This window comes from Podarcis vaucheri (assembly GCF_965113315.1).
Source record: "Podarcis vaucheri genome assembly, chromosome: 3".
Classification (NCBI taxonomy): domain Eukaryota; kingdom Metazoa; phylum Chordata; class Lepidosauria; order Squamata; family Lacertidae; genus Podarcis; species Podarcis vaucheri.
In genome coordinates, this window is record NC_138761.1 from 127,505,330 (window position 1) to 127,524,325 (window position 18,996).

At 46.9% G+C, this 18,996-nt stretch overlaps 1 protein-coding gene across 5 annotated transcripts in view; it reads right to left on the minus strand.

Moving 5' to 3' along the window:
* Positions 1-18,996, minus strand: part of CYP39A1 (cytochrome P450 family 39 subfamily A member 1) — an 88,061-nt gene that overhangs the window by 49,074 nt on the left and 19,991 nt on the right. For all 5 annotated transcript variants that reach the window (XM_082215796.1, XM_082215793.1, XM_082215797.1 and 2 more), the window contains exons 4-6: positions 9,129-9,303; positions 4,938-5,087; positions 2,419-2,512 (exon numbers count right to left, since the gene is read on the minus strand). In XM_082215796.1, coding sequence (XP_082071922.1) covers positions 2,419-2,512; positions 4,938-5,087; positions 9,129-9,303 — 419 coding nt within the window. The remainder of the gene's footprint in view (positions 1-2,418; positions 2,513-4,937; positions 5,088-9,128; positions 9,304-18,996) is intronic.

The window sequence follows — 18,996 nt, forward strand, 5'->3', positions numbered from 1 at the left end:
CCTTGCCATGCCTTAGTTTTGCAGGCTTCTCTCCTGTCGCCTCTTGCTTGCCTTTTCTCTAAGCTAAAAACAAACCCCATGCTGCCGCCTTTCCTCAGGGCACCGGCTCCGTCCCCTTGCTTAGATTCCCTCTACCAAAGCGGAAAGCAGCCTGAAGTTCCTCCTGATCGTGAATGGGAAACAGCTGGCCAAGCCGGCGGCCTGCCAGGGAAGGGATCTCTTCCTAACCTGCTCCATGGAGCCCGTTCCTTGCAAGCGCTCCGTGTCCCTCGGATGGCGAGCGCCTTTGGAAACGCGGAGCAGGCGCTTGCCAGCGAGCAGCCCCCCCGCCCCTTCCCAAGCTAATCCTTTTAAACCGAAAGCCCCTTAACCCGCTGGCGAGAGGCTTAGCTGGGCCTCGCCCGCCCACCGGCTTCCTCTCAGAGGTTTTTGGGGAGCACAGGGCGCGGCGAGGCCCGGCGGCGCGTCGGGGTGCAGAGGCTGCCCGTGCCGGCCAGGCATCGGTGGCGGCGTCGGCGCTGCTGCAGCGGCTGCTCCTCCTGCAAGCAGTGAGTGGAGCGCAGTCGCAGCAGCGGCGGGGGGCGCGCGCGCTAGGGCGCAAGGCTGGCGGTGGCTGCGGGGAGCCCGGCGGAGGAAGGAACTTGTCCCTTCCCTCTGGACTCGCGCCCCCCCAGATGTTGCGCCCGGTGCGGCCGGCACCCTTGGCACCCCCCACGCTACGCCACTGCTTAGTTGGTCTTTAAGGTGCTACTGGAAGGAATTTTTTATTTTGCCGAAATAGTGACAGCCTGCTGATCCCCAGAGCATTGTTTGGTGGGCAGAGCAGCCAGAAAAGTGAAGCCTTCAGCCAGTTGCTCCTGATAAACTAGGCTTACAGTCAGCTGCTCCCACGGTTGGTTGAGCTAGACTGATACTTATGAATTGGAAGAATACAGATACGATCCTCCTTAATCAATGGCTTGACAACATGGCAACATATGAACAGACAGCTTATAGACGCAGACTTTTTTTGAATAGATACAATGATATTTCGAATGAGTTTGCAACTTAGCACAGAATATATTAGGTTATTGATGAATATATGTGTATTAGGATAATAAGAATATACATATCTGCATGGTATATGTATAGTAATATAACAGTATTTTTTAATATTCTCTCTCACTTTTTTCTTTCCTCCTTTTTTTCACTGTATAAATGAAATTATCCTATTAAATTATTATTTATTATTATTATTATTATTAAATGTTTGGTCGACCTTGATTCCAGTAGTCGCCACATAAGGCTGACCCTATGAAGAGCAAACTCCATCTCTGCTCTTGCAATTCCCAAGTTTCCTTTTGCTTTGGCATTAGAGTTAACCACCAAGCTACAGCGAGGTCACCAGAATTAGATATTGACTGTGGTTTTTATTTCATGCTTGCAAGTTGCCTTGCAGGCTGCTGCCAATAGGAAGAGCAGGATTATACCTTCAGAAGTAAGGCCTGCCTTTGAGATCACAAGGGTGCTTTCATCCTGATGTCAGTGCTCTGAGTTCCAACTGGCATCACCTCAGCTGTTGCTTTTCATATATAACCACAGCTGGGGAACTTTGTGGGTTACAGATAGCAGGGTCAGGCTCCTAGCTAGTTTAGCTATGCATGGTATATGCTTCTTTTCCATATAGCCACAGTGTTATTTAGTTGCCCAACTAATAGTAACTTGGGGAGTTACTAATTATAGGTTGCCTAATTATCAGCTTGTCCGATGCCCAGGTCGTGGTGACTGCTTCCCATTAGGACTGGTGGGGCAGAGGCAAGGACGATAACATCAGATGGACCCCTTGCTCCTACATCAGACAGCTGTTTAAGTGAAACTTCTGGAACCCTAAAACATTGGTACAATTATCGCTCATGCTCATATCTCTTCTACTTAGAAGGAAATCCCACTGTGCTCAAGTTTAGTCTTACACACACACACACACACACACACACACACGAGTATAGCCTTCACCAACTTATTTTTTACAGGCTATTATAGATAAACTCACAGAAGAGCCAGTAGAAAAAAAAGAAAAAAAGGCACCCCTGTTACCACCTTGTAGTCTAGGAAGACGCCTCAGGCTTTAGATGACAGGTGGCCCATGGGACTGCCCCCCCCCCCACAGCCTGTTAGGCAATGATGAGGGATTCTGTTGGACTCCAGCTGGAGGACCACAGGCTCCCTTTCCCTCTCTGGCGTCAAAGCAACACCTCACTCCCACTCTGTGACATTTCTCAAAAGTCCTCCCATTCCCCAGTCTCCTCACTTCAATCCCAGCCCTCCCAAAACTGCCCAAAATTTTGACAAAAGGTTTGACACTTCATTGGCTTGCGCAGCACCTGGCTTAGTATTTTATAAATAATAATATTAACATGAAAAGCATTATGGAAGGTTTACCTTAGAACTGTCATCTGAAGGATTAGTTTCCTCTGCATGCAAGACAACTTTTTCAAAACTTTTTAGGAGCCACTTCTTTGATTTAGACCATTTTCTAGGAAGCAAAATGGAAAACAAACCCTTATGAAATATATATGATTATCTGTACTCAGGAAATAATTTTAAACAATTTTCCCATCATTTTTTTAACTTTCAAGTAATGCTCAGTTGCAGAAATTCAGCAGATGGCAGTGGCAGGTGCTTGCCCTGCTTTTGGGCAATAAGGGCTCAGCAACACTGACCTTTGCTCTGTTCTTTCCAGGCTCATCCCATGCTTTAAAGCCCCATGTCCAAGTGCCATTTTATTTTGGGCTCTAGAGCCTTTCCAGGCAAAACCTGCTCTTCAAAGTTCAATTGGAGCAAATGGCAACTGGTGGAAAACCCAAATTGACATTTGCTCAGATTAAGCACTAAACAGTGCGGTTTTGTGGGGAAAACTCTGGGGCAAAAAATCCAACACTCAGGCTTTAAAGTGTGGACCTATGCCTGGAAAGATCAGGGCAAAAGTTGAGTGTGGATGAGCCCTTGAGCAACCACATCCGCTCACAGTTCAAGCCACCACATTAAGGTGCTGTTTTCTGTTTATTCTGGCTAGGAAGAATGGTTCTTCTCCTAACTGGCTGGCATAAAGAGAGTGTGCTGCCAGAAGAAAGAGTGGTGATGTCCTGTCAGTGAATATAAGGAATAAAACTCTAGGGGGACAAATTCAGAGGGTAGTCTCTCAATTTTAATTTTTATGTGGTTTTACTGTATATAGATACTGTTGTTGTAAACCACTTAAATGTTTTTACGATATGTAAAGGAAAAAGAAATACACCTCTCTTCCCACCCCCCACTCTCTTTCATTCCCACTGGGGTTTTCCCTTTCCTCACAATAATTAATGGAGCCATTACACCCCACAGGAGGAGAAAGAAAGATGCTCCCAGATCATGCTGGTCAGTAAGATTGAAAGGACCTGCCATGCTGGCCTTCATGAACAGGGTGCGTTGAAAAAGAAGGCATAGTCCCCTCCACTGCCCCGGGAGAATTGCCAGCAGAATCAGGGAAGGCTTTCTGCCTGAGGCAGAACCACTTCTAATCCCAACTCTGATCACAGGGCGAGTACTTTCACTTTTATGAGAAGCCCTGCAGGATTTCTCAGAAGAGCCTTATGAAGTGTAGGTGGGTGCCCACAAGGCAAGATGCAGTGATAACAGCAAGAACCTTTATTGAACTACATAACTGGGAAACGGGGGCAAAGAAACTGCTTATATACATTCCTGAAAGCCTGGGCCACTCCCACTCTCAATGTGATTGGATGTCTAAACTTCCAAACTGTGAATCATGACTCACGAGTTCAAGGGCCAATGACAGAGGCCCAAATCCTGAAATGTTCTGTGATTGGACATCATGTATCGAATCAGAATACAGGAGCTCAGAATCCTTAGTCCAGACTCAAGCTCAGGCAAACACAGACCACTAAATACATAGCACCTTACAAGAAGGGGGAAGACCCAATAAGGGCTTGCTGCAGGCCAGGGTCTAAAGGATTTCTTAGGGATACAAAAGCACTTCTAAATACATGGTGAGCTACTGCAGACTGGCTCACAGCTAACTCCCAGAAAAGAAAGAGCCATCTTTGGAACATCCTTCCACTCTGCTCAGGCAGTTTGTCAACTCATGATGCAGTTAAGGTTAACCAGGATTTCCCTTACTACCTATCTCTATTTTCATTGAGGTGAGGATTAAATGACCACAATTATTTTTTGAAAAATGTTTAGCATGTTTCCAGATAGCCAAAACTGCACTTGGCCGAAATTTGCTCCCATTCAAGCAGGTTCCATAGCAGGGCCATGAGGCAAGCTCGCCTTGAGTGGCAGAAGCCCACCAGGCAGTGCCCCGTGGAGTCCTGCCACCTCTGGAGAAGCGGCACCCAGAGCAGCAATGGTTTCTGCAAAGATCTCACATAGCACATGAGAACTTGTGAGATTTCAGCGAGATCTCGCCAGAAGCCAGCACAACTGCTGGTGCTTTGTGAGTGCCGCTGTGCAATGCGGGTAAGGCAGGCTTCAGCAGTGGCGGGGGAGAGGAGCGTAATCAGAGGTGGGGCAGCAAGGTGGCACATTTACGTTTCTCCTCCGGGAGTAAAACAGGATGCACTGCCCCTGTTCCATAACATCACACTAAGCTGACTCTGTGCTCACACCTCTTCACAGAATGCAGGGTCCCCTCTTTGTTGTAGTGTAAATCTAGCAAATCAAAAATGAACTTTGTGAACACTAGTTAGGCTCCCCAACTAGCTACTGCAAGCAGTCTTGGATCCAATGACTACAGGAGTATGCCAGTTGGAGGGAAAGCATGCCATCATATATGGTAAAATGTCTATGGATTACACCCATAATATTGTAGACATAAACAACAGGAATCTGTGGACAGTCTAAGCTAGAACGTGAATTTCTGGGTAAATTTATATTGTCAAACAGAAACAGTACTCCCTTACTTCAAAAAATATTTTGGAAGTTGGGTAGCATATTCAAAATCATCATCAAAGTTCTGATAGTGCTCCTCAAACTCCTTGACATTATCCCTGGCGGTCAAAAATATGTCTTTTCCAAACAGGGTGTTCACTGTTGATGGGAACATGATGTGCCTGCAATGGGAGAAAAGGTATAGTTGTGGACTGAAGGAAATTAATGTTAGAATCCACTTGGAATGGTCAGCTGTAAAAAGTAAAAATAGGTGAAATAGATTGTAGTGGATAAACCTCTGCTGTATAGGGCTTTAAAGGTTAAAACCAGCACCTTAAACCTGATCCTGTACTCCACCAGGGGCCAGTGCAGCTAGTATAGCACTGGGTAAATGTGATCCCACAGCGAAGATCCCATAAGGAGTCTCGCTGCGGCATTCTGCACCCGCTGGAGTTGCTGGATCAGTTTCTTTTTTTAAAAAAATAATAATTTATTAATAGTTTCAGAGTTACAGAAAAAAATAAAAAATAAAAAACAACACTGCAATAAATAGAAAAGAAGAAAAAAAGCAAAACATAAAAACCAATACAACAATACAGCAAAAAGATAAAAAAGAAGGGGGGAAAAGACACAAATCCCATATTACATATCTTTAACTTCCATTTGCTTGTTTCATTGACCTCCTCACACCTCCCTTTTTGTGTTCTAGTTTAATTAGTTATTTCAGCAAATTATTTCCATCTTTCTCAATTTTTATTAAATAATTTATCTTAACAATTTAACCTATTAATTAACTCAACAAATCCTTTCCATCTTTTCCCCATATTCTGTTATTCAAATTACCTTAATTTATTTAACCTTATCTTACCATAAAATACCTTAGAGCTTGAAACTTAATACTAAATTATACATAACTCCTGATATCATTTCTACTAGAGCCATATAGTTTCATTCCAACATTTTCCCTAATATTCATTAATTTTAGGATAATTCCCTAAATAAAAAATTTTCTTTATAAATTTTCTTCCAATCTTCATCCAACGTCTCTTCTTCCTGGTCTCGGGTCATGTCAGTCCTTACTGTCCATTCCATCTAGTCCATCAACCTGGTAGTCTTATGTCTGAGGCCCTTAAGTCTCTTCCATGTCCCTTCTGCAGATCTTCTTCTTCTTGTTTATACCTGCACTTTTCCTTGTATTTTGTTGGTCTCTTTCTTAATTTCTTTCCTTTCTCATTGAGGAGTAGGTCTCTGGGAGGTTCCAACCCAAAATTATCTCCGTCTCCCTTCATCAGACCAGCCCATTCCCCACAATCCCACTCCCCACAGTCATCAATGTAATCAAAAAAAATATTTAAAAGCATATTTCAAAGTCTCTCCAAAATTAAGAACCTCCTCAGCTCCAGACTCCCCCTGGCCCACTCCAACTTCAATCTTCAAAAACAGTGGCTTATGCTCCTGTAGGGCCTCGGGTCTCTCCATCTGTATTATTTGAGGTGCAACCTCCTCCATTATCTTCTGCACTTGCCCAATCAATACAGGTTCCTGATTTGGTCCCTGAATGGTTTCTGTATCAATATTCCCTGTTTGTCCACAGTTATTGACCATAACAGTCATCAAATCCATTTTCTCATTCATCAAATCCACCTTCTCATGCATCTGTTCCAACAAAGCACTTGTCTTGCATAAAGCAAGCACCAAAACCTCCTCCCAGGTCATATTTAGTCAAGGTCAAAAAGGACTGGTCCCACGATCTTAATCTCACAGCTGTAGTGTCCTCAAGTAGACTGCAGCAACAATTTAGCAAGCTCCCTCTAGAGGAGACAATTTCTATTTGTATCCATCTTTTTAAAGCAAGTCCAACAAAGGAAAATTACTTTCATTTTTCAGATATTTTGTTTCTTTAGAATGCAAAAGGCAACATTGGAATCAGTTTATTTCTCTTCTTTAGCTATCTGTCAAAGTATTCCATTCACAGTCAATAAACCTCTCCAACAATTTCTGTCTCTGACACCCCGTTCCCAAGTTAGAGACAGTAGAAACTTATCTTTCTTCACTCCCTCTCCTGCAGGCGTTAAACAAAGTCCCCCCCCCTTTTCTCCTGCTTCCAAGGGGGTTTCAGTAGTTATAAATGAAGGAAATTTAGACTTTTTAAACGACTTTCCAGGCTTTAACTTACAAGGTTTTTGCTTCAGTCTATGTACAAAAAGCGGAAGGCGGACTTCCTGTTTTGAACCTTCCCGCTTCGGTGCCAAATTAAGATATTTCTTGATCCAATTTTCCGTTTCTACTCATGGGTACTTGTTTTAAATCCAATTGTCCACAGGAAAAAGTCAGCGCTCTCCAGCAATGGCTATGCGGCTTCACTCCGTGAAAGTAGCAATCAGTTCGCAGCACCGCGCCGCTCACCCCACTTCACTCCGGAACCCCGAAATGGGGTTCCCCGTGAGTAGGAGGCGCTCCTGGTGCCCTGCCGAACCCCACGTTCCCAGGCTTCCTCCGCCTGGGATTTCTAGTGGGTCCCCACCTTCGCCGCGGCGGGAAGACCCAGTTTCCACGGAGCCAGTTCCTCCAGTCAAAGGAACTCCGCCATTCGCCGATGGCGCTAACCCGGAAGTCTGCTGGATCAGTTTCAAGGGCAGCCCCACATTGAGTTACAATAATCAAGGCTGGAGGTGACCATCACATGGATCACAGTGGCGAGGTCAAGGCGAGAGAGGTAAGGGACCAACTGCTTAGCTCGGCGGAGATGAAAAAATGCTGCCTTTGTTGTAGCTGTAACCTGCACCTCCCTACAAAGGGAGGTGTCGAAAATTACACCCAAACTCTTGACGGAAGGCGCTGGCACTAGTGGCGCCGCTGCAAGGGATGGGAGTTGGCCCCACAACCCCATATCATCTCGACCCAGTCAAAGGACCTCTGTCTTTGAAGGCTCTGATGGTGTTTCCTGCTTGGCAGGGGGTTGGACTCGATGGCCCTTGTGGTCTCTTCCAACTCTAGGATTCTAGGATTCTATGATTCTATGATTTAACTTTACCCAGCTCCCATGTAGCCATCCAGCCATGGCTTCCAGATATCTAAACAGTGTGTCTGGGGCCGAGTCAGGGTGGCCGTCCATTAACAGATAAAGCTGGATGTCATCAGGATATGTCATTCTAATACAGTGGTACCTCGGGTTAAGTACTTAATTCGTACCAGAGGTCCGTACTTAACCTGAAACTGTTCTTAGCCTGAAGCACCACTTTAGCTAATGGGGCCTCCTACTGCCGCCGCATCGCCAAAGCACGGTTTCTGTTCTCATTCTGAAGCAAAGTTCTTAACCTGAAGCACTATTTCTGGGTTAGCGGAGTGTGTAACCTGAAGCGTATGTAATCTGAAGCGTATGTAACCTGAAGCATATGTAACCCGAGGTACCACTGTAATGTTAGAATCCAATGCTCCCAAACCAAAATTCTGGACAAGCTGGATAGATGTTAAAAAGCATCGGGGAGAGAATTGCACCCTGCAGTACTCCAAACACAAAGGAGTAGCGTGACGACAACTCCCTCCCCCCCCCAGTGCCACCCTCTGTCCCCAACCAGAGAGAAATGAGTGCAGCCATTGAAGGACTGCGCCCTGAATCCCCTCATAGGTGAGGTGGTGGTCTAGAAGTTTGTGGTCGGCCATGTCAAAGGCTGCTGACAGATCTAAAAGAATCAACAGCCCTGACCCGCCTCAATCCAGCTGCCTACGGAAGTCATCTGTTATGGCAACCAGAGCCGTCTCGGTCCCATGACCAGAGCAAAAACCAGACTGGAATGGATCCAAAGCCGATCCAAAGTCAAATTGTTCCCATGTACAAGTATGCATTATGGTTTGATCCCTGTATGGCCAGCTGCCTTTTCCTGCGCTGCAGGGGGTTGAAGGGGATGTTCCTTGGGGTCCCCTCCAGCTCTATTCTATGATTCTATGAAATTAGCCTCAAAGAGCATATTTATCACACTCCCTTGCTATTACATACCAAGGATAATGCTACTGTTGGCTTCACAAGAATATCCTATCCAATAGTAAAATGGGTTTATGGCAACTCCACCAGTGCCCTACCCTTCCGCTTTCTCTTGTAGTGTTTAAACTATATTTTATTTTCTTCTAAAATGCAACATTTATGGCTTATTCTTGATATTAATTTTATTTAATGAAATGAATGGAGGCCTGTGCCATTCTGGCTGGTTTGCAAAATCACCTACCTTACAAGATCTCTGAGCTCCCCAGTCCCCTCGTGACCCAAGTCCTCCATGTGTTTCTGAAGTTCCTGACAGAGACTCCTAGGCATATGCTGCAGATTAGATGTACTCAGTCTTCCCTTCATCATGATATATAACCTGCTCCTATTCTTGTAAAATATTTCTTCAGGAATTGAAGCTTCAAAATCCAAGTGGGAAAAATAACATCAGTCAGAATAAGCTGTAAAGTTTTACTTAAAATACCCTAGAATCTGTGCAGGCATCATGAACAGTTTTGTTTCTATAGTCCATGTTGTGTTGTCTTTCAAAATAGGCAATTCTTTCTGATTAGACATAAAAAATGTGTAGATACAGAGTCTTGACATAATGTGCCCTGGTAAAGTTGGCTGCTTCCTTGTCTTCACTAAATATGTCTTCATTATAGCATGAATAAGCAACTGAGAATTTCTTAATGGCATATATAGGAACGGCAGACTCCTCCGAGTCTGATGCCATGGCACTCCCACACTGTTTCTTCCATCTAAATTTCATGCCCCCCCCAGTGGAAAAATACAGGTACCTGTATGTCACGGAAGTGTACATGGAAGTGCATATTGCTGTAGTTTGCATATTAATCTGTGTTCTAGAACCAGTAAAGTGAATAGGATCAGAATTCATTGTTGTGGAGTGTGTGTTAAGTCCACAAACAATAAGTATTTAATGGCATGTTCAGCATGTTTCCTTTACATTGGGGTGTGGAAGATAGTGATCAGTTGTTAGGTGGGGGTTAAATCCTGCATTCCACAGGGTTAGGCGGCATGTGGGAGTTAGGTAGGTAGTTCCCAGTTAGTTAGTTAGTTCCCAGTAGCGATGTATGGAAGTGAAAGCTGGGCTAATAATAATAATAATAAATTCTATTTATACCCCACCCTTCCCGGTTTAAAAACTGGGCTCAGGGCGGCTAACAGCAAATATAAAACATTGATTAAAATGCGACTTTAAAACAGCATAAAATACAACATAAAATACAGCATCAATATCAATAAAATTCAAAAATTCAGGAGTCATTTTTTTTTGGGGGGGGGAACCCGGTCAGTAGACATCAAATGATCACCAGGGTTAACTGGCCCAGTTGGTCCTACAAGGGCCAGCAAGGAGACCAGGGAAGAATTTAAACGTGGGGTCCCAGAAAGGGTTTTTTCATAGAAGAGGAAAGGGAAAAGGGAGTAGAGGTTCAGGTTAATTCAAACTGAAGGCCAGGTGGAATAGCTCTGTCTTACAGGCCCTGCGGAAGGAGCTCAAGTCCTGCAGGGACCTAGTCTCGTGGGACAGAGCATTCCACCAGGTCGGAGCCATCACTGAAAAAGTGACGGAGGATAGTCTGGCTTCCTTAGGGCCCGGGACCTTTAAGCTATTATTATTCATGGACCTTAGGGTCCTCTGCGGAACGTACCAGGAGAGGCAGTCCCGTAAGTACAAGGGTCCTAGGCTGCATAGGGCTTTAAAGGTTAAAACCAGCACTCCACCAGAAGCCAGTGCAGCTGGTAAAGCACTGGGTGAATATGCTCCCATGGCAAGGACCCCGTGAGGAGCCTCGCTGCAGCATTCTGCACCTGCTGGAGTTTCTGGGACAGTTTCAAGGGCAGTCCCGCAAGCCTGGAGGTGACCGTCGCATGGATCATGTCACATGCATAAAGAAGGCTGATCGCTGAAGAATTGATGCTTTTGAATTATGGTGCTGGAGGAGACTCTTGAGAGTCCCATGAACTGCAAGAAGATCAAACCTATCCATTCTGAAGGAAATCAGCCCTGAGTGCTCACTGGAAGGACAGATCCTGAAGCTGAGGCTCCAATACTTTGGCCACCTCATGAGAAAAGAAGACTCCCTGGAAATGACCGCTCCCCACACGCCTTTTGTGTGGTTGCGTGCAGCCCCCGGATCCCAGTGAGGCTCCCGGTAGTATGGGCTGGCTTCACCCTCCCCAGACTGGATACCTGGAGATCTCTGCCTACCTCAGCCAATCGCCCAATCCTGCCTGGGGAGGCATTGCCAGGGGATCGGCCAGGTAGGGGGAGGGACCGTCCTGCCCACACAACAGAAAGTGAATCTTATACCTGCGAAGCGTCAGTTGGCTCCAGAGCTTCTCCCATCCTGCCCTCCCTCAGTTAAGCCTTCTTTTGCAGGTTAACCTCTTCTCCACAGGTACGTGGGCGCTGCTACGTCAGGGTCACTGTTGAAGGGCCGGAAAGGAATTTTCCTGCATTGGCAGGTTTTGCCTTTCCCGTAGCAAAAATGTTACAACTTTGGCGGTTTCAGGCCTTGGGTGGAATCCTTTAGTCTATCTTCCTAAATGGGGGGGGGGTGAAGCGGTGTCCCAAGCCCCCCTTGCGGCAGTGATCCTAGGGTTCCCCATTAAAGGGGTCTTGAGGAGAGGCATTGGCCATACGCCAAGAGGTTGTCATTGCTTTCCCCTGCGAAGGTGGCAAAACAGGGGGCGGGCTCTCTGCTTGAACATATGTTTTCCAGAGCCAGCCCAATCCCCACACCTTCCGGATAACCCTGAAGTCTCCCAGATCCCCGGCTGGGGACTGAGAAGGATAAATGCCCAATGCCTGAGCCAAGGTCTCCCTACATCTAAAACTTAATAAAGTTGTGGCCAATTTTGATCCCATAGCACATTTCTTAAGTCATTATTCCACTCAGGGGTCGCCTGGCGTTGGGGGGACTCCGCCTGTCCACACAAAGATCCTGATGTTGGGAAAGATAGAGGGCACAAGGAGAAGGGGACGGCAGAGGGTGAAATGGTTGGACAGTGTTCTTGAAACTACGAACATGAATTTGACAAAACTGCGGGAGACAGTGGAAGACATTAGCCTGGTGTGCTCTGGTCCATGGGGTCACAAAGAGTCGGACACAACTAAATGACTAAACAACAACAACAAATTTAGTGGAAACAAGCTGCAGTGGAATGGAAGCAGTGCTAATGTTTATGAACACAGACGAGAATGGAAGTTGTTGCCTTCTTACATCACTACCTGTATAGTGCCTGTATTACTGGAACTGTCTTTAGTAAGGCTAACAACATCTCTGAGGGAGGATAATTTTGAAGTGAAAAACATGAGTGTGTTATGTAGATTTGGTTTCCCTATAGAATACTGTAATTGGATTAAAATGATTTATAAAAACCCAACGTCCCGGGTCGTTACAAATGGAAGAATTTCAAATTTGATTAGTTTAAATCGAGGAACGAGACAAGGATGTCCTCTTTCTCCATTATTATTTAATCTGTGCCTGGAACCATTAACAAGAGCAATAATTCAGGATGAGCATATCAAGGGTGTAAAACACAACAAAGATAATTACAAAATTGTATTATTTGTGGATGATATCCTTTTATTTATTACAAAACCAGAAGATACAATTCCAAAAATTATGGAGAAAATTAAAACCTTTGCAGAATATCGGGATATTCTATAAATTGGACAAAATCAGAGATTTTACCAATTGGGCCAAGGGCTACATTGTATAGAAACCATCAATTTCGGATGTGCAAAGACTTTATTAAATATTTGGGTATAATGATTTCATTGGTGTGATGGGATGATGAGCTGCTTGTGCGTAAAATCGTAATCCCTCAGAGTTTGTGCAACGCCACAAACCTCTGTGTGTGACAGAGCTCCTCCAACATGTCTGCTCTAATCGCTTGCAGATTCCGACAGTGGTTGTTTTCGGAATCGTTTCCAGCATAAGAGTTCCTTAACGGAAACCCGCCTTCTGGACTCACGGCGTGACAGTTTCCGGCGAGGCGTGGGTCTCCCTATGGGAGCTTCAGATACCTCCCCACTGTTCTCACTGGAAGCGTCTCTGAGCCCTCCCTCCTGCTCGCATTCCCTCAGAGATCCACTCCTCCCCCTGCTGGTCCCTGCTTCGGCTGTTGAGTCTCTTCCTTCCTCCCTGAGCCCCTCCACCACCTGTTCCTCCGATGGCAGTTCCCTGACATCCACCTCCCCTCCAGGGCCCCCCTCACCCCCTCCCATTTCCTCTCCTCTGGGAGGTGAGGAGGTAAAACCCCGAAAAGAATCTTCTTCATCTTCAGACGTCTCGAACAATTCCCTCCATCGATCGCCGTCCTGGCTCGCTAAATCCTCCTCCTCCTCGGAATCTGTGAACCCCTCCAACCCCTCTTCTTCGTCGGTGGTGGCAAAGTATTCCCTCCGGAACCTCGCTACAGGCTGAGGTTTACTTGGGAACCTCTGATGAAAAGCTTCTATTAAAACCTCGTCATTGACATCCTCTGCCCTGACCCAGGTGTTTTCCGACTCCGGTTCCCCTTCCCACATTACCAAATACTCTACTTGATCTCCCTTCCACCTGGAATCGAGGATCTCCGCCACCTTGTAGCTTTGTTCCCTTTCCTCCATTGCTGGTCCCCGAGTGACCCTCCCTTCTCTGTCCCCTTTATACAGTGACAGCAATGACCTGTGGAAAACTGGGTGCAGCTTCATGTGGTTCGGTAACCGGAGTCTGAAAGCCACTGGATTGACCTGTTGTGTGATTTCAAATGGGCCCAGTCTTTTGGGTCTTAACTTCTTACAACCCCCTTTGAAGGGTAACCCTTGGGTTGACAGCCACACTTGGTCCCCCACCCTAATGGTTTCACCTTCTCTCCTGTGTTTGTCTGCCTGCCTCTTATATTCCTCCTTGGCCCTGTCTAAGTTAAGTTGGAGCTGGCGATGGATAGCTTCCATTTCTTCTACGAACTGTTCGGCAGCTGGAACGCTCCATCTCTCCCCTTCCCCCCCTGGGAAAGCCCTGGGATGGCACCCGTAATTTGCCAAAAAGGGGCTCATCCCCGTGGACACGTTCTCCGCATTGTTGTAGGCAAATTCCGCCAATGCCAACTTCTCCACCCAATCATTCTCTCTGTCATTGACGTAACACCTCAAATATTGTTGGAGGATGCCATTGGCTCTTTCCGCCTGCCCATTGGTTTCAGGATGCCGGGCAGTCGAGAAATTTACCTCCACATGCAGTAAGCTCATGAGCTTCCTCCAGAACCTGGAAGTAAATTGTTTCCCCCGGTCTGAAACCACCCTCAAGGGGGCGCCATGCAACCTAAACACATTTTCTACAAACAATTTAGCGGTTTCTTCTGCCGTGACCGCATGTGAGCAGGCTATAAAGTGTGCCATTTTGGTTAACAGGTCTACCACAACCATGATGGCTGTTTTCCCTCTGGACCTTGGCAGATCAGTCATGAAATCTATGGCCACTGCTTCCCATGGTCTTTCTGGTGTGGGTAGCGGTTCTAATAACCCTGCCGGCGCCCGCCTTTCCCCTTTGGCTCGCTGGCATTGGTCACAACTCCTCACATACTCCCGCACGTCTTCCCTGACCTTAGGCCACCAAAATTCCCTGGTCACCAGTCACATGGTTCTGTGTTGCCCAAAATGCCCCGCTGTGGGGCTATCGTGCAGCTGCTTGAGTACCTTCCCCCTCAACTCTCCTTCAGGTATATATAACGCTCCCTTGTAGTACAACGCCCCGTTTCTCTCCTCAAAACCTCCGGGTTTATCTCCCTCCCTCCTGAGTCCCCTGAGTTTGTCCTGTGCGTATTCATCGTTCTCCGTTCCCTCTACCAGTTCTCTTTGCCCCACCAATGCCGCCCCACACACCCAGCGGTCCTCTGGAATGACATGTCTCTCTTCGGGTGCTCCCTCCCCCTCCAAATATTCAGGTTTACGTGAGAGAGCGTCCGCCCTAACGTTCTCTGGGCCTGGCACATAACAAATCTCAAAGTTAAATCTGGAGAACTCCTGGGCCCATCTCAACTGCCGTTGGTTGAGCACTCGTGCCGTTCTCCAATACTCTAGGTTCTTGTGGTCAGTGCACACTTGCACCTTATGTTGTGCGCCAATTAGCAGGTGCCTCCATCTCCGAAAAGCCTCATGAATAGTGAGAAGTTCTCGATCGTACACCGTGTAGTTCCTCTCGGATTTGTTCAGTTTTCGCGAAAAAAAAGCACACGGTCTCCACTCTGACTCCTCCCCCCCTGGCTGCAGGAGAAGCACCGCCCCAATGGCTCTGTCTGATGCGTCTGTTTCGACTCTCATCTTTTTTTGTAAATCCACATGCAGAAGTTGTTCTTCAGAGGCGAAGGCCCTTTTTAGCTCCTCAAAAGCTCGCTCCGCCTCCTCAGTCCAAACAAATTTCTTCTTACTGCTGAGACAGTCCGTTATGGGCGCCGTCAGGTGGGCAAAGTTTTGGATGAACTTACGGTAAAAGTTCCCAAACCCTAGGAACCTCTGCACATCCTTCTTTGTTTTGGGAGTTTTCCATTCCAGCACTGCCTGGACCTTGCCGGGATCCATAGCCAATCCCTTGTCTGACAGGCGGTACCCCAGGAACTCTACCTCCTTGGTATGAAACTGACACTTCTCCAGTTTCACCCACAGCCGGTTGTCTAGCAGCCTGCGCAACACTTCTCTGACGTCTCTCACATGCTGCTCCTCATTCTCAGAATACACCAACACGTCATCCAGGAAGGCCACACAATTCTTGTAAAGCAAAGGCCCTAGTACGTGGTTCATCAGCGATTGAAAGCACGCTGAGCCTGCTTGTAATCCAAATGGCATAACGAGATATTCAAAGGCCCCCAAAGGGGTGAACATGGTGGTTTTCCATTCGTCCCCTTTCCTTATACGTATCAGATTGTACGCCCCCCTTAGGTCCGGCTTGGTAAAAATCTTTCCCTTCCGCACCCTGTTCAAAATGTCGTCTATTCTAGGCATGGGAAAGGCCAATGGTTCTGACACTGCGTTTAAGGCCCGAAAGTCACACACAAGTCTCGGCTTGTCCGTGTTTTTTTTATCCACAAAAAACACTGGACTACCTCCCACTGCCCTTGACTCTCTGATGAAACCCCTCTTCAGGTTCTTGTCAATGAATTCTCGTAACTCCTGCATTTCTCTGTCTGACATGGCATACAACTTGCCTGCGGGGAGCTGCACCCCAGGCAGTAAATTGATTTGACAATCAAAGGGTCTATGTGGGGGTAGTTGGTCAGCTTCCCTTTCGCTGAACACGTCGCTGAGATCTGCGTATTGTCGTGGTACCTTCACCTTCTCCGTTACTTCCGTTCCTGCTAGGGTAGCTTGGGCTCCTGCTGAACCCTTTCCCCCCCTGCAGTGTTCTAAGCAATGTGTGGAACCGAAGGAAACCACTCTCTGATGCCAGCCCACCAGTGGATCATGTAACGCCAGCCAGCTCATCCCCAAAATAATGGGAGCCCCTCCCAAGGTGGCCACATTAAACGCTATCAGTTCTGTGTGCCTTGCCACCTTCATTGTCATTGGTACGGTCTGCAAGCTGACTTCCCCTCCCAACAGCTCCCTGCCATCGATCGTGGTCACCTGTAGGGGGTTGCTTAAAGGGATCGTCTGTATCTGGTGTTCAGCTGCAAACTCCTTGCTCATGAAATTGCAGGAGCTGCCTGAGTCCAACAGCGCCTTAATCTTCAGAGGGTTTCCGTTTTGCAACTCTAGTGACACCTCTATCACTAGGGCAGGTTTGGGAGATTCTGGCGCGGGCACTTTCACTGCTCTTTGGCCTGGCTGCTGTGCCCCGACGGTGGCAGCCAGGCGTTGGCTTTTACTTGCTCCGATATCTCTTCCACTCCTCCCTCAACAGCTCCCACCATTCCTTGCCATTCCTTCCTCTGGGGGCAGACTCTGGCAAAGTGACCTGGCTGTTGGCAGAGATAGCATTTCCGGGCGCCTTTTACCTCCTTCCTACCCCCTTCGCTGGGCTTTGAAACTGCGCGCGCGCGCGCTGTTCCGATTTCCATCGGCTCTGCCGGCGGGAAAGCTGGCTCAGGAATGTCTGGAATGCGTAACTCCTTCCAACGTTCCCCCTTACCTTCCCGCCTCTCCAAGGCTCTCGCCTCCTGGCGCGCTCCTATGGTCAGCGCAGATTTGGTCAGCTGATCCATAGAAACCGCCCTGGGGCTCCGGGACAATTCGTCTTTCACAGCCGAAGAAAGACCTTCTTCAAATAGCATCTGAATGGGTGCCGCCGATAAGTCCCACCCCAATCTGTGAACCAGCATGGTAAACTCAGTCCAGTACTCACGGACAGATCGGCTTCCCTGCTTGCAAGCCATTAGCTGTCTGCGCACCACTCCCTCCTCAATATCGCTGGAAAACATGATATCCATTGCACGAAAGAACTTCATGGTGTCCTTTAGGATGTCATTATGCGTTGCCATCAGGGGTCTAACCCAGTCCCTCGCCCCCCTCTCAAGATGCCCAATCACGAAAGCCACTCGCGATTCCTCGTCAGGGAATTCATCAAACTGCACATTGAGGGCATATTGCATCTCTGTCCTAAAGGCATGGTAGTCCTTGGGGTCCCCCCCAAACTTCTGCACCAATCCTGGTACCTTTCTGGTGAACTGGGTGGCTCTCCCCTTCTTGTCTGCATCCTGAGCCCTTCTCTCCTCAAGCCTCGCCGTCTGCAGCGCCAGTTGGATTTCCAACACTCGGTACCTTTCTTCCAAGCTTGGACCAGCTCCAACCCCTGCTCCTTCGGTTCCGGCTGGGTCGCTCATGATGCCTTCTCCTGCACAGGCAGCGTACAAAGACTGTCGGAATGCTGTGATGGGATGATGAGCTGCTTGTGCGTAAAATCGTAATCCCTCAGAGTTTGTGCAACGCCACAAACCTCTGTGTGTGACAGAGCTCCTCCAACATGTCTGCTCTAATCGCTTGCAGATTCCGACAGTGGTTGTTTTCGGAATCGTTTCCAGCATAAGAGTTCCTTAACGGAAACCCGCCTTCTGGACTCACGGCGTGACAGTTTCCGGCGAGGCGTGGGTCTCCCTATGGGAGCTTCAGATACCTCCCCACTGTTCTCGCTGGAAGCGTCTCTGAGCCCTCCCTCCTGCTCGCATTCCCTCAGAGATCCACTCCTCCCCCTGCTGGTCCCTGCTTCGGCTGTTGAGTCTCTTCCTTCCTCCCTGAGCCCCTCCACCACCTGTTCCTCCGATGGCAGTTCCCTGACAATTGGATATAGACCAAACTGTAAAATTAAATTTGAATCAAAATGAATGTTGTTCCAAAGCTTTTATACATTCTCAGAGGATTACCAATACATATTCCCAAATTTTATTTCCAAAAAATAAATCAGCTATTTAGATCGTGCCTGTGGGGTACAAAGCCACCAAAAATATTACTACACAAAATGCAATTTCCAACTAAGGAAGGTGGCTTTGGTCTCCCAAATCTGGAACTATATCGCCAGGCCTGCCTGCTGAGTAAGACTAACGACTGGAGAGCTAGCAGGAATCCCAACTGGGCTACTCTCAAATATAGTTTCTTTGAACCTCTTGTAGGGTGGACTAAACTGGGCTCCAATTTTATGAAATATCCTATTATCCTGGAGACTATTAAAGCACCTATAAAAAATTGGAAGAATATAAATAAAAATAATAAGGATGACCCCTTTCAGCATGAGAAATTAACAATATGGGCTAACCCAAAATTAAAAATTGGAAATCAAGTAATAATTTGGCAAAATTGGATGAAAAAAGGTATTTTGACATTGAATCAATTAATTGATGAAAATTACAAATTTGTGGAATATAAGACCTTGCGAGTAAAGTATGGATTAACCAGTGAAACACAATGGCAATACATCCAATTGAAACATATGTTGGAAAGGCAGTTTGGCCCTGATGCTATAGCAGCATCGGAAACACCTACAAGATTTAATTTCAGCAACAAAAACAAAGAATTCTATACTTGCACTATATAAAACCCTACTCAACAGAAAGAAATATGATTTAGAATATGATAGACAAAAATGGAGTGAAGAGTTAGGGGTACAGATAAC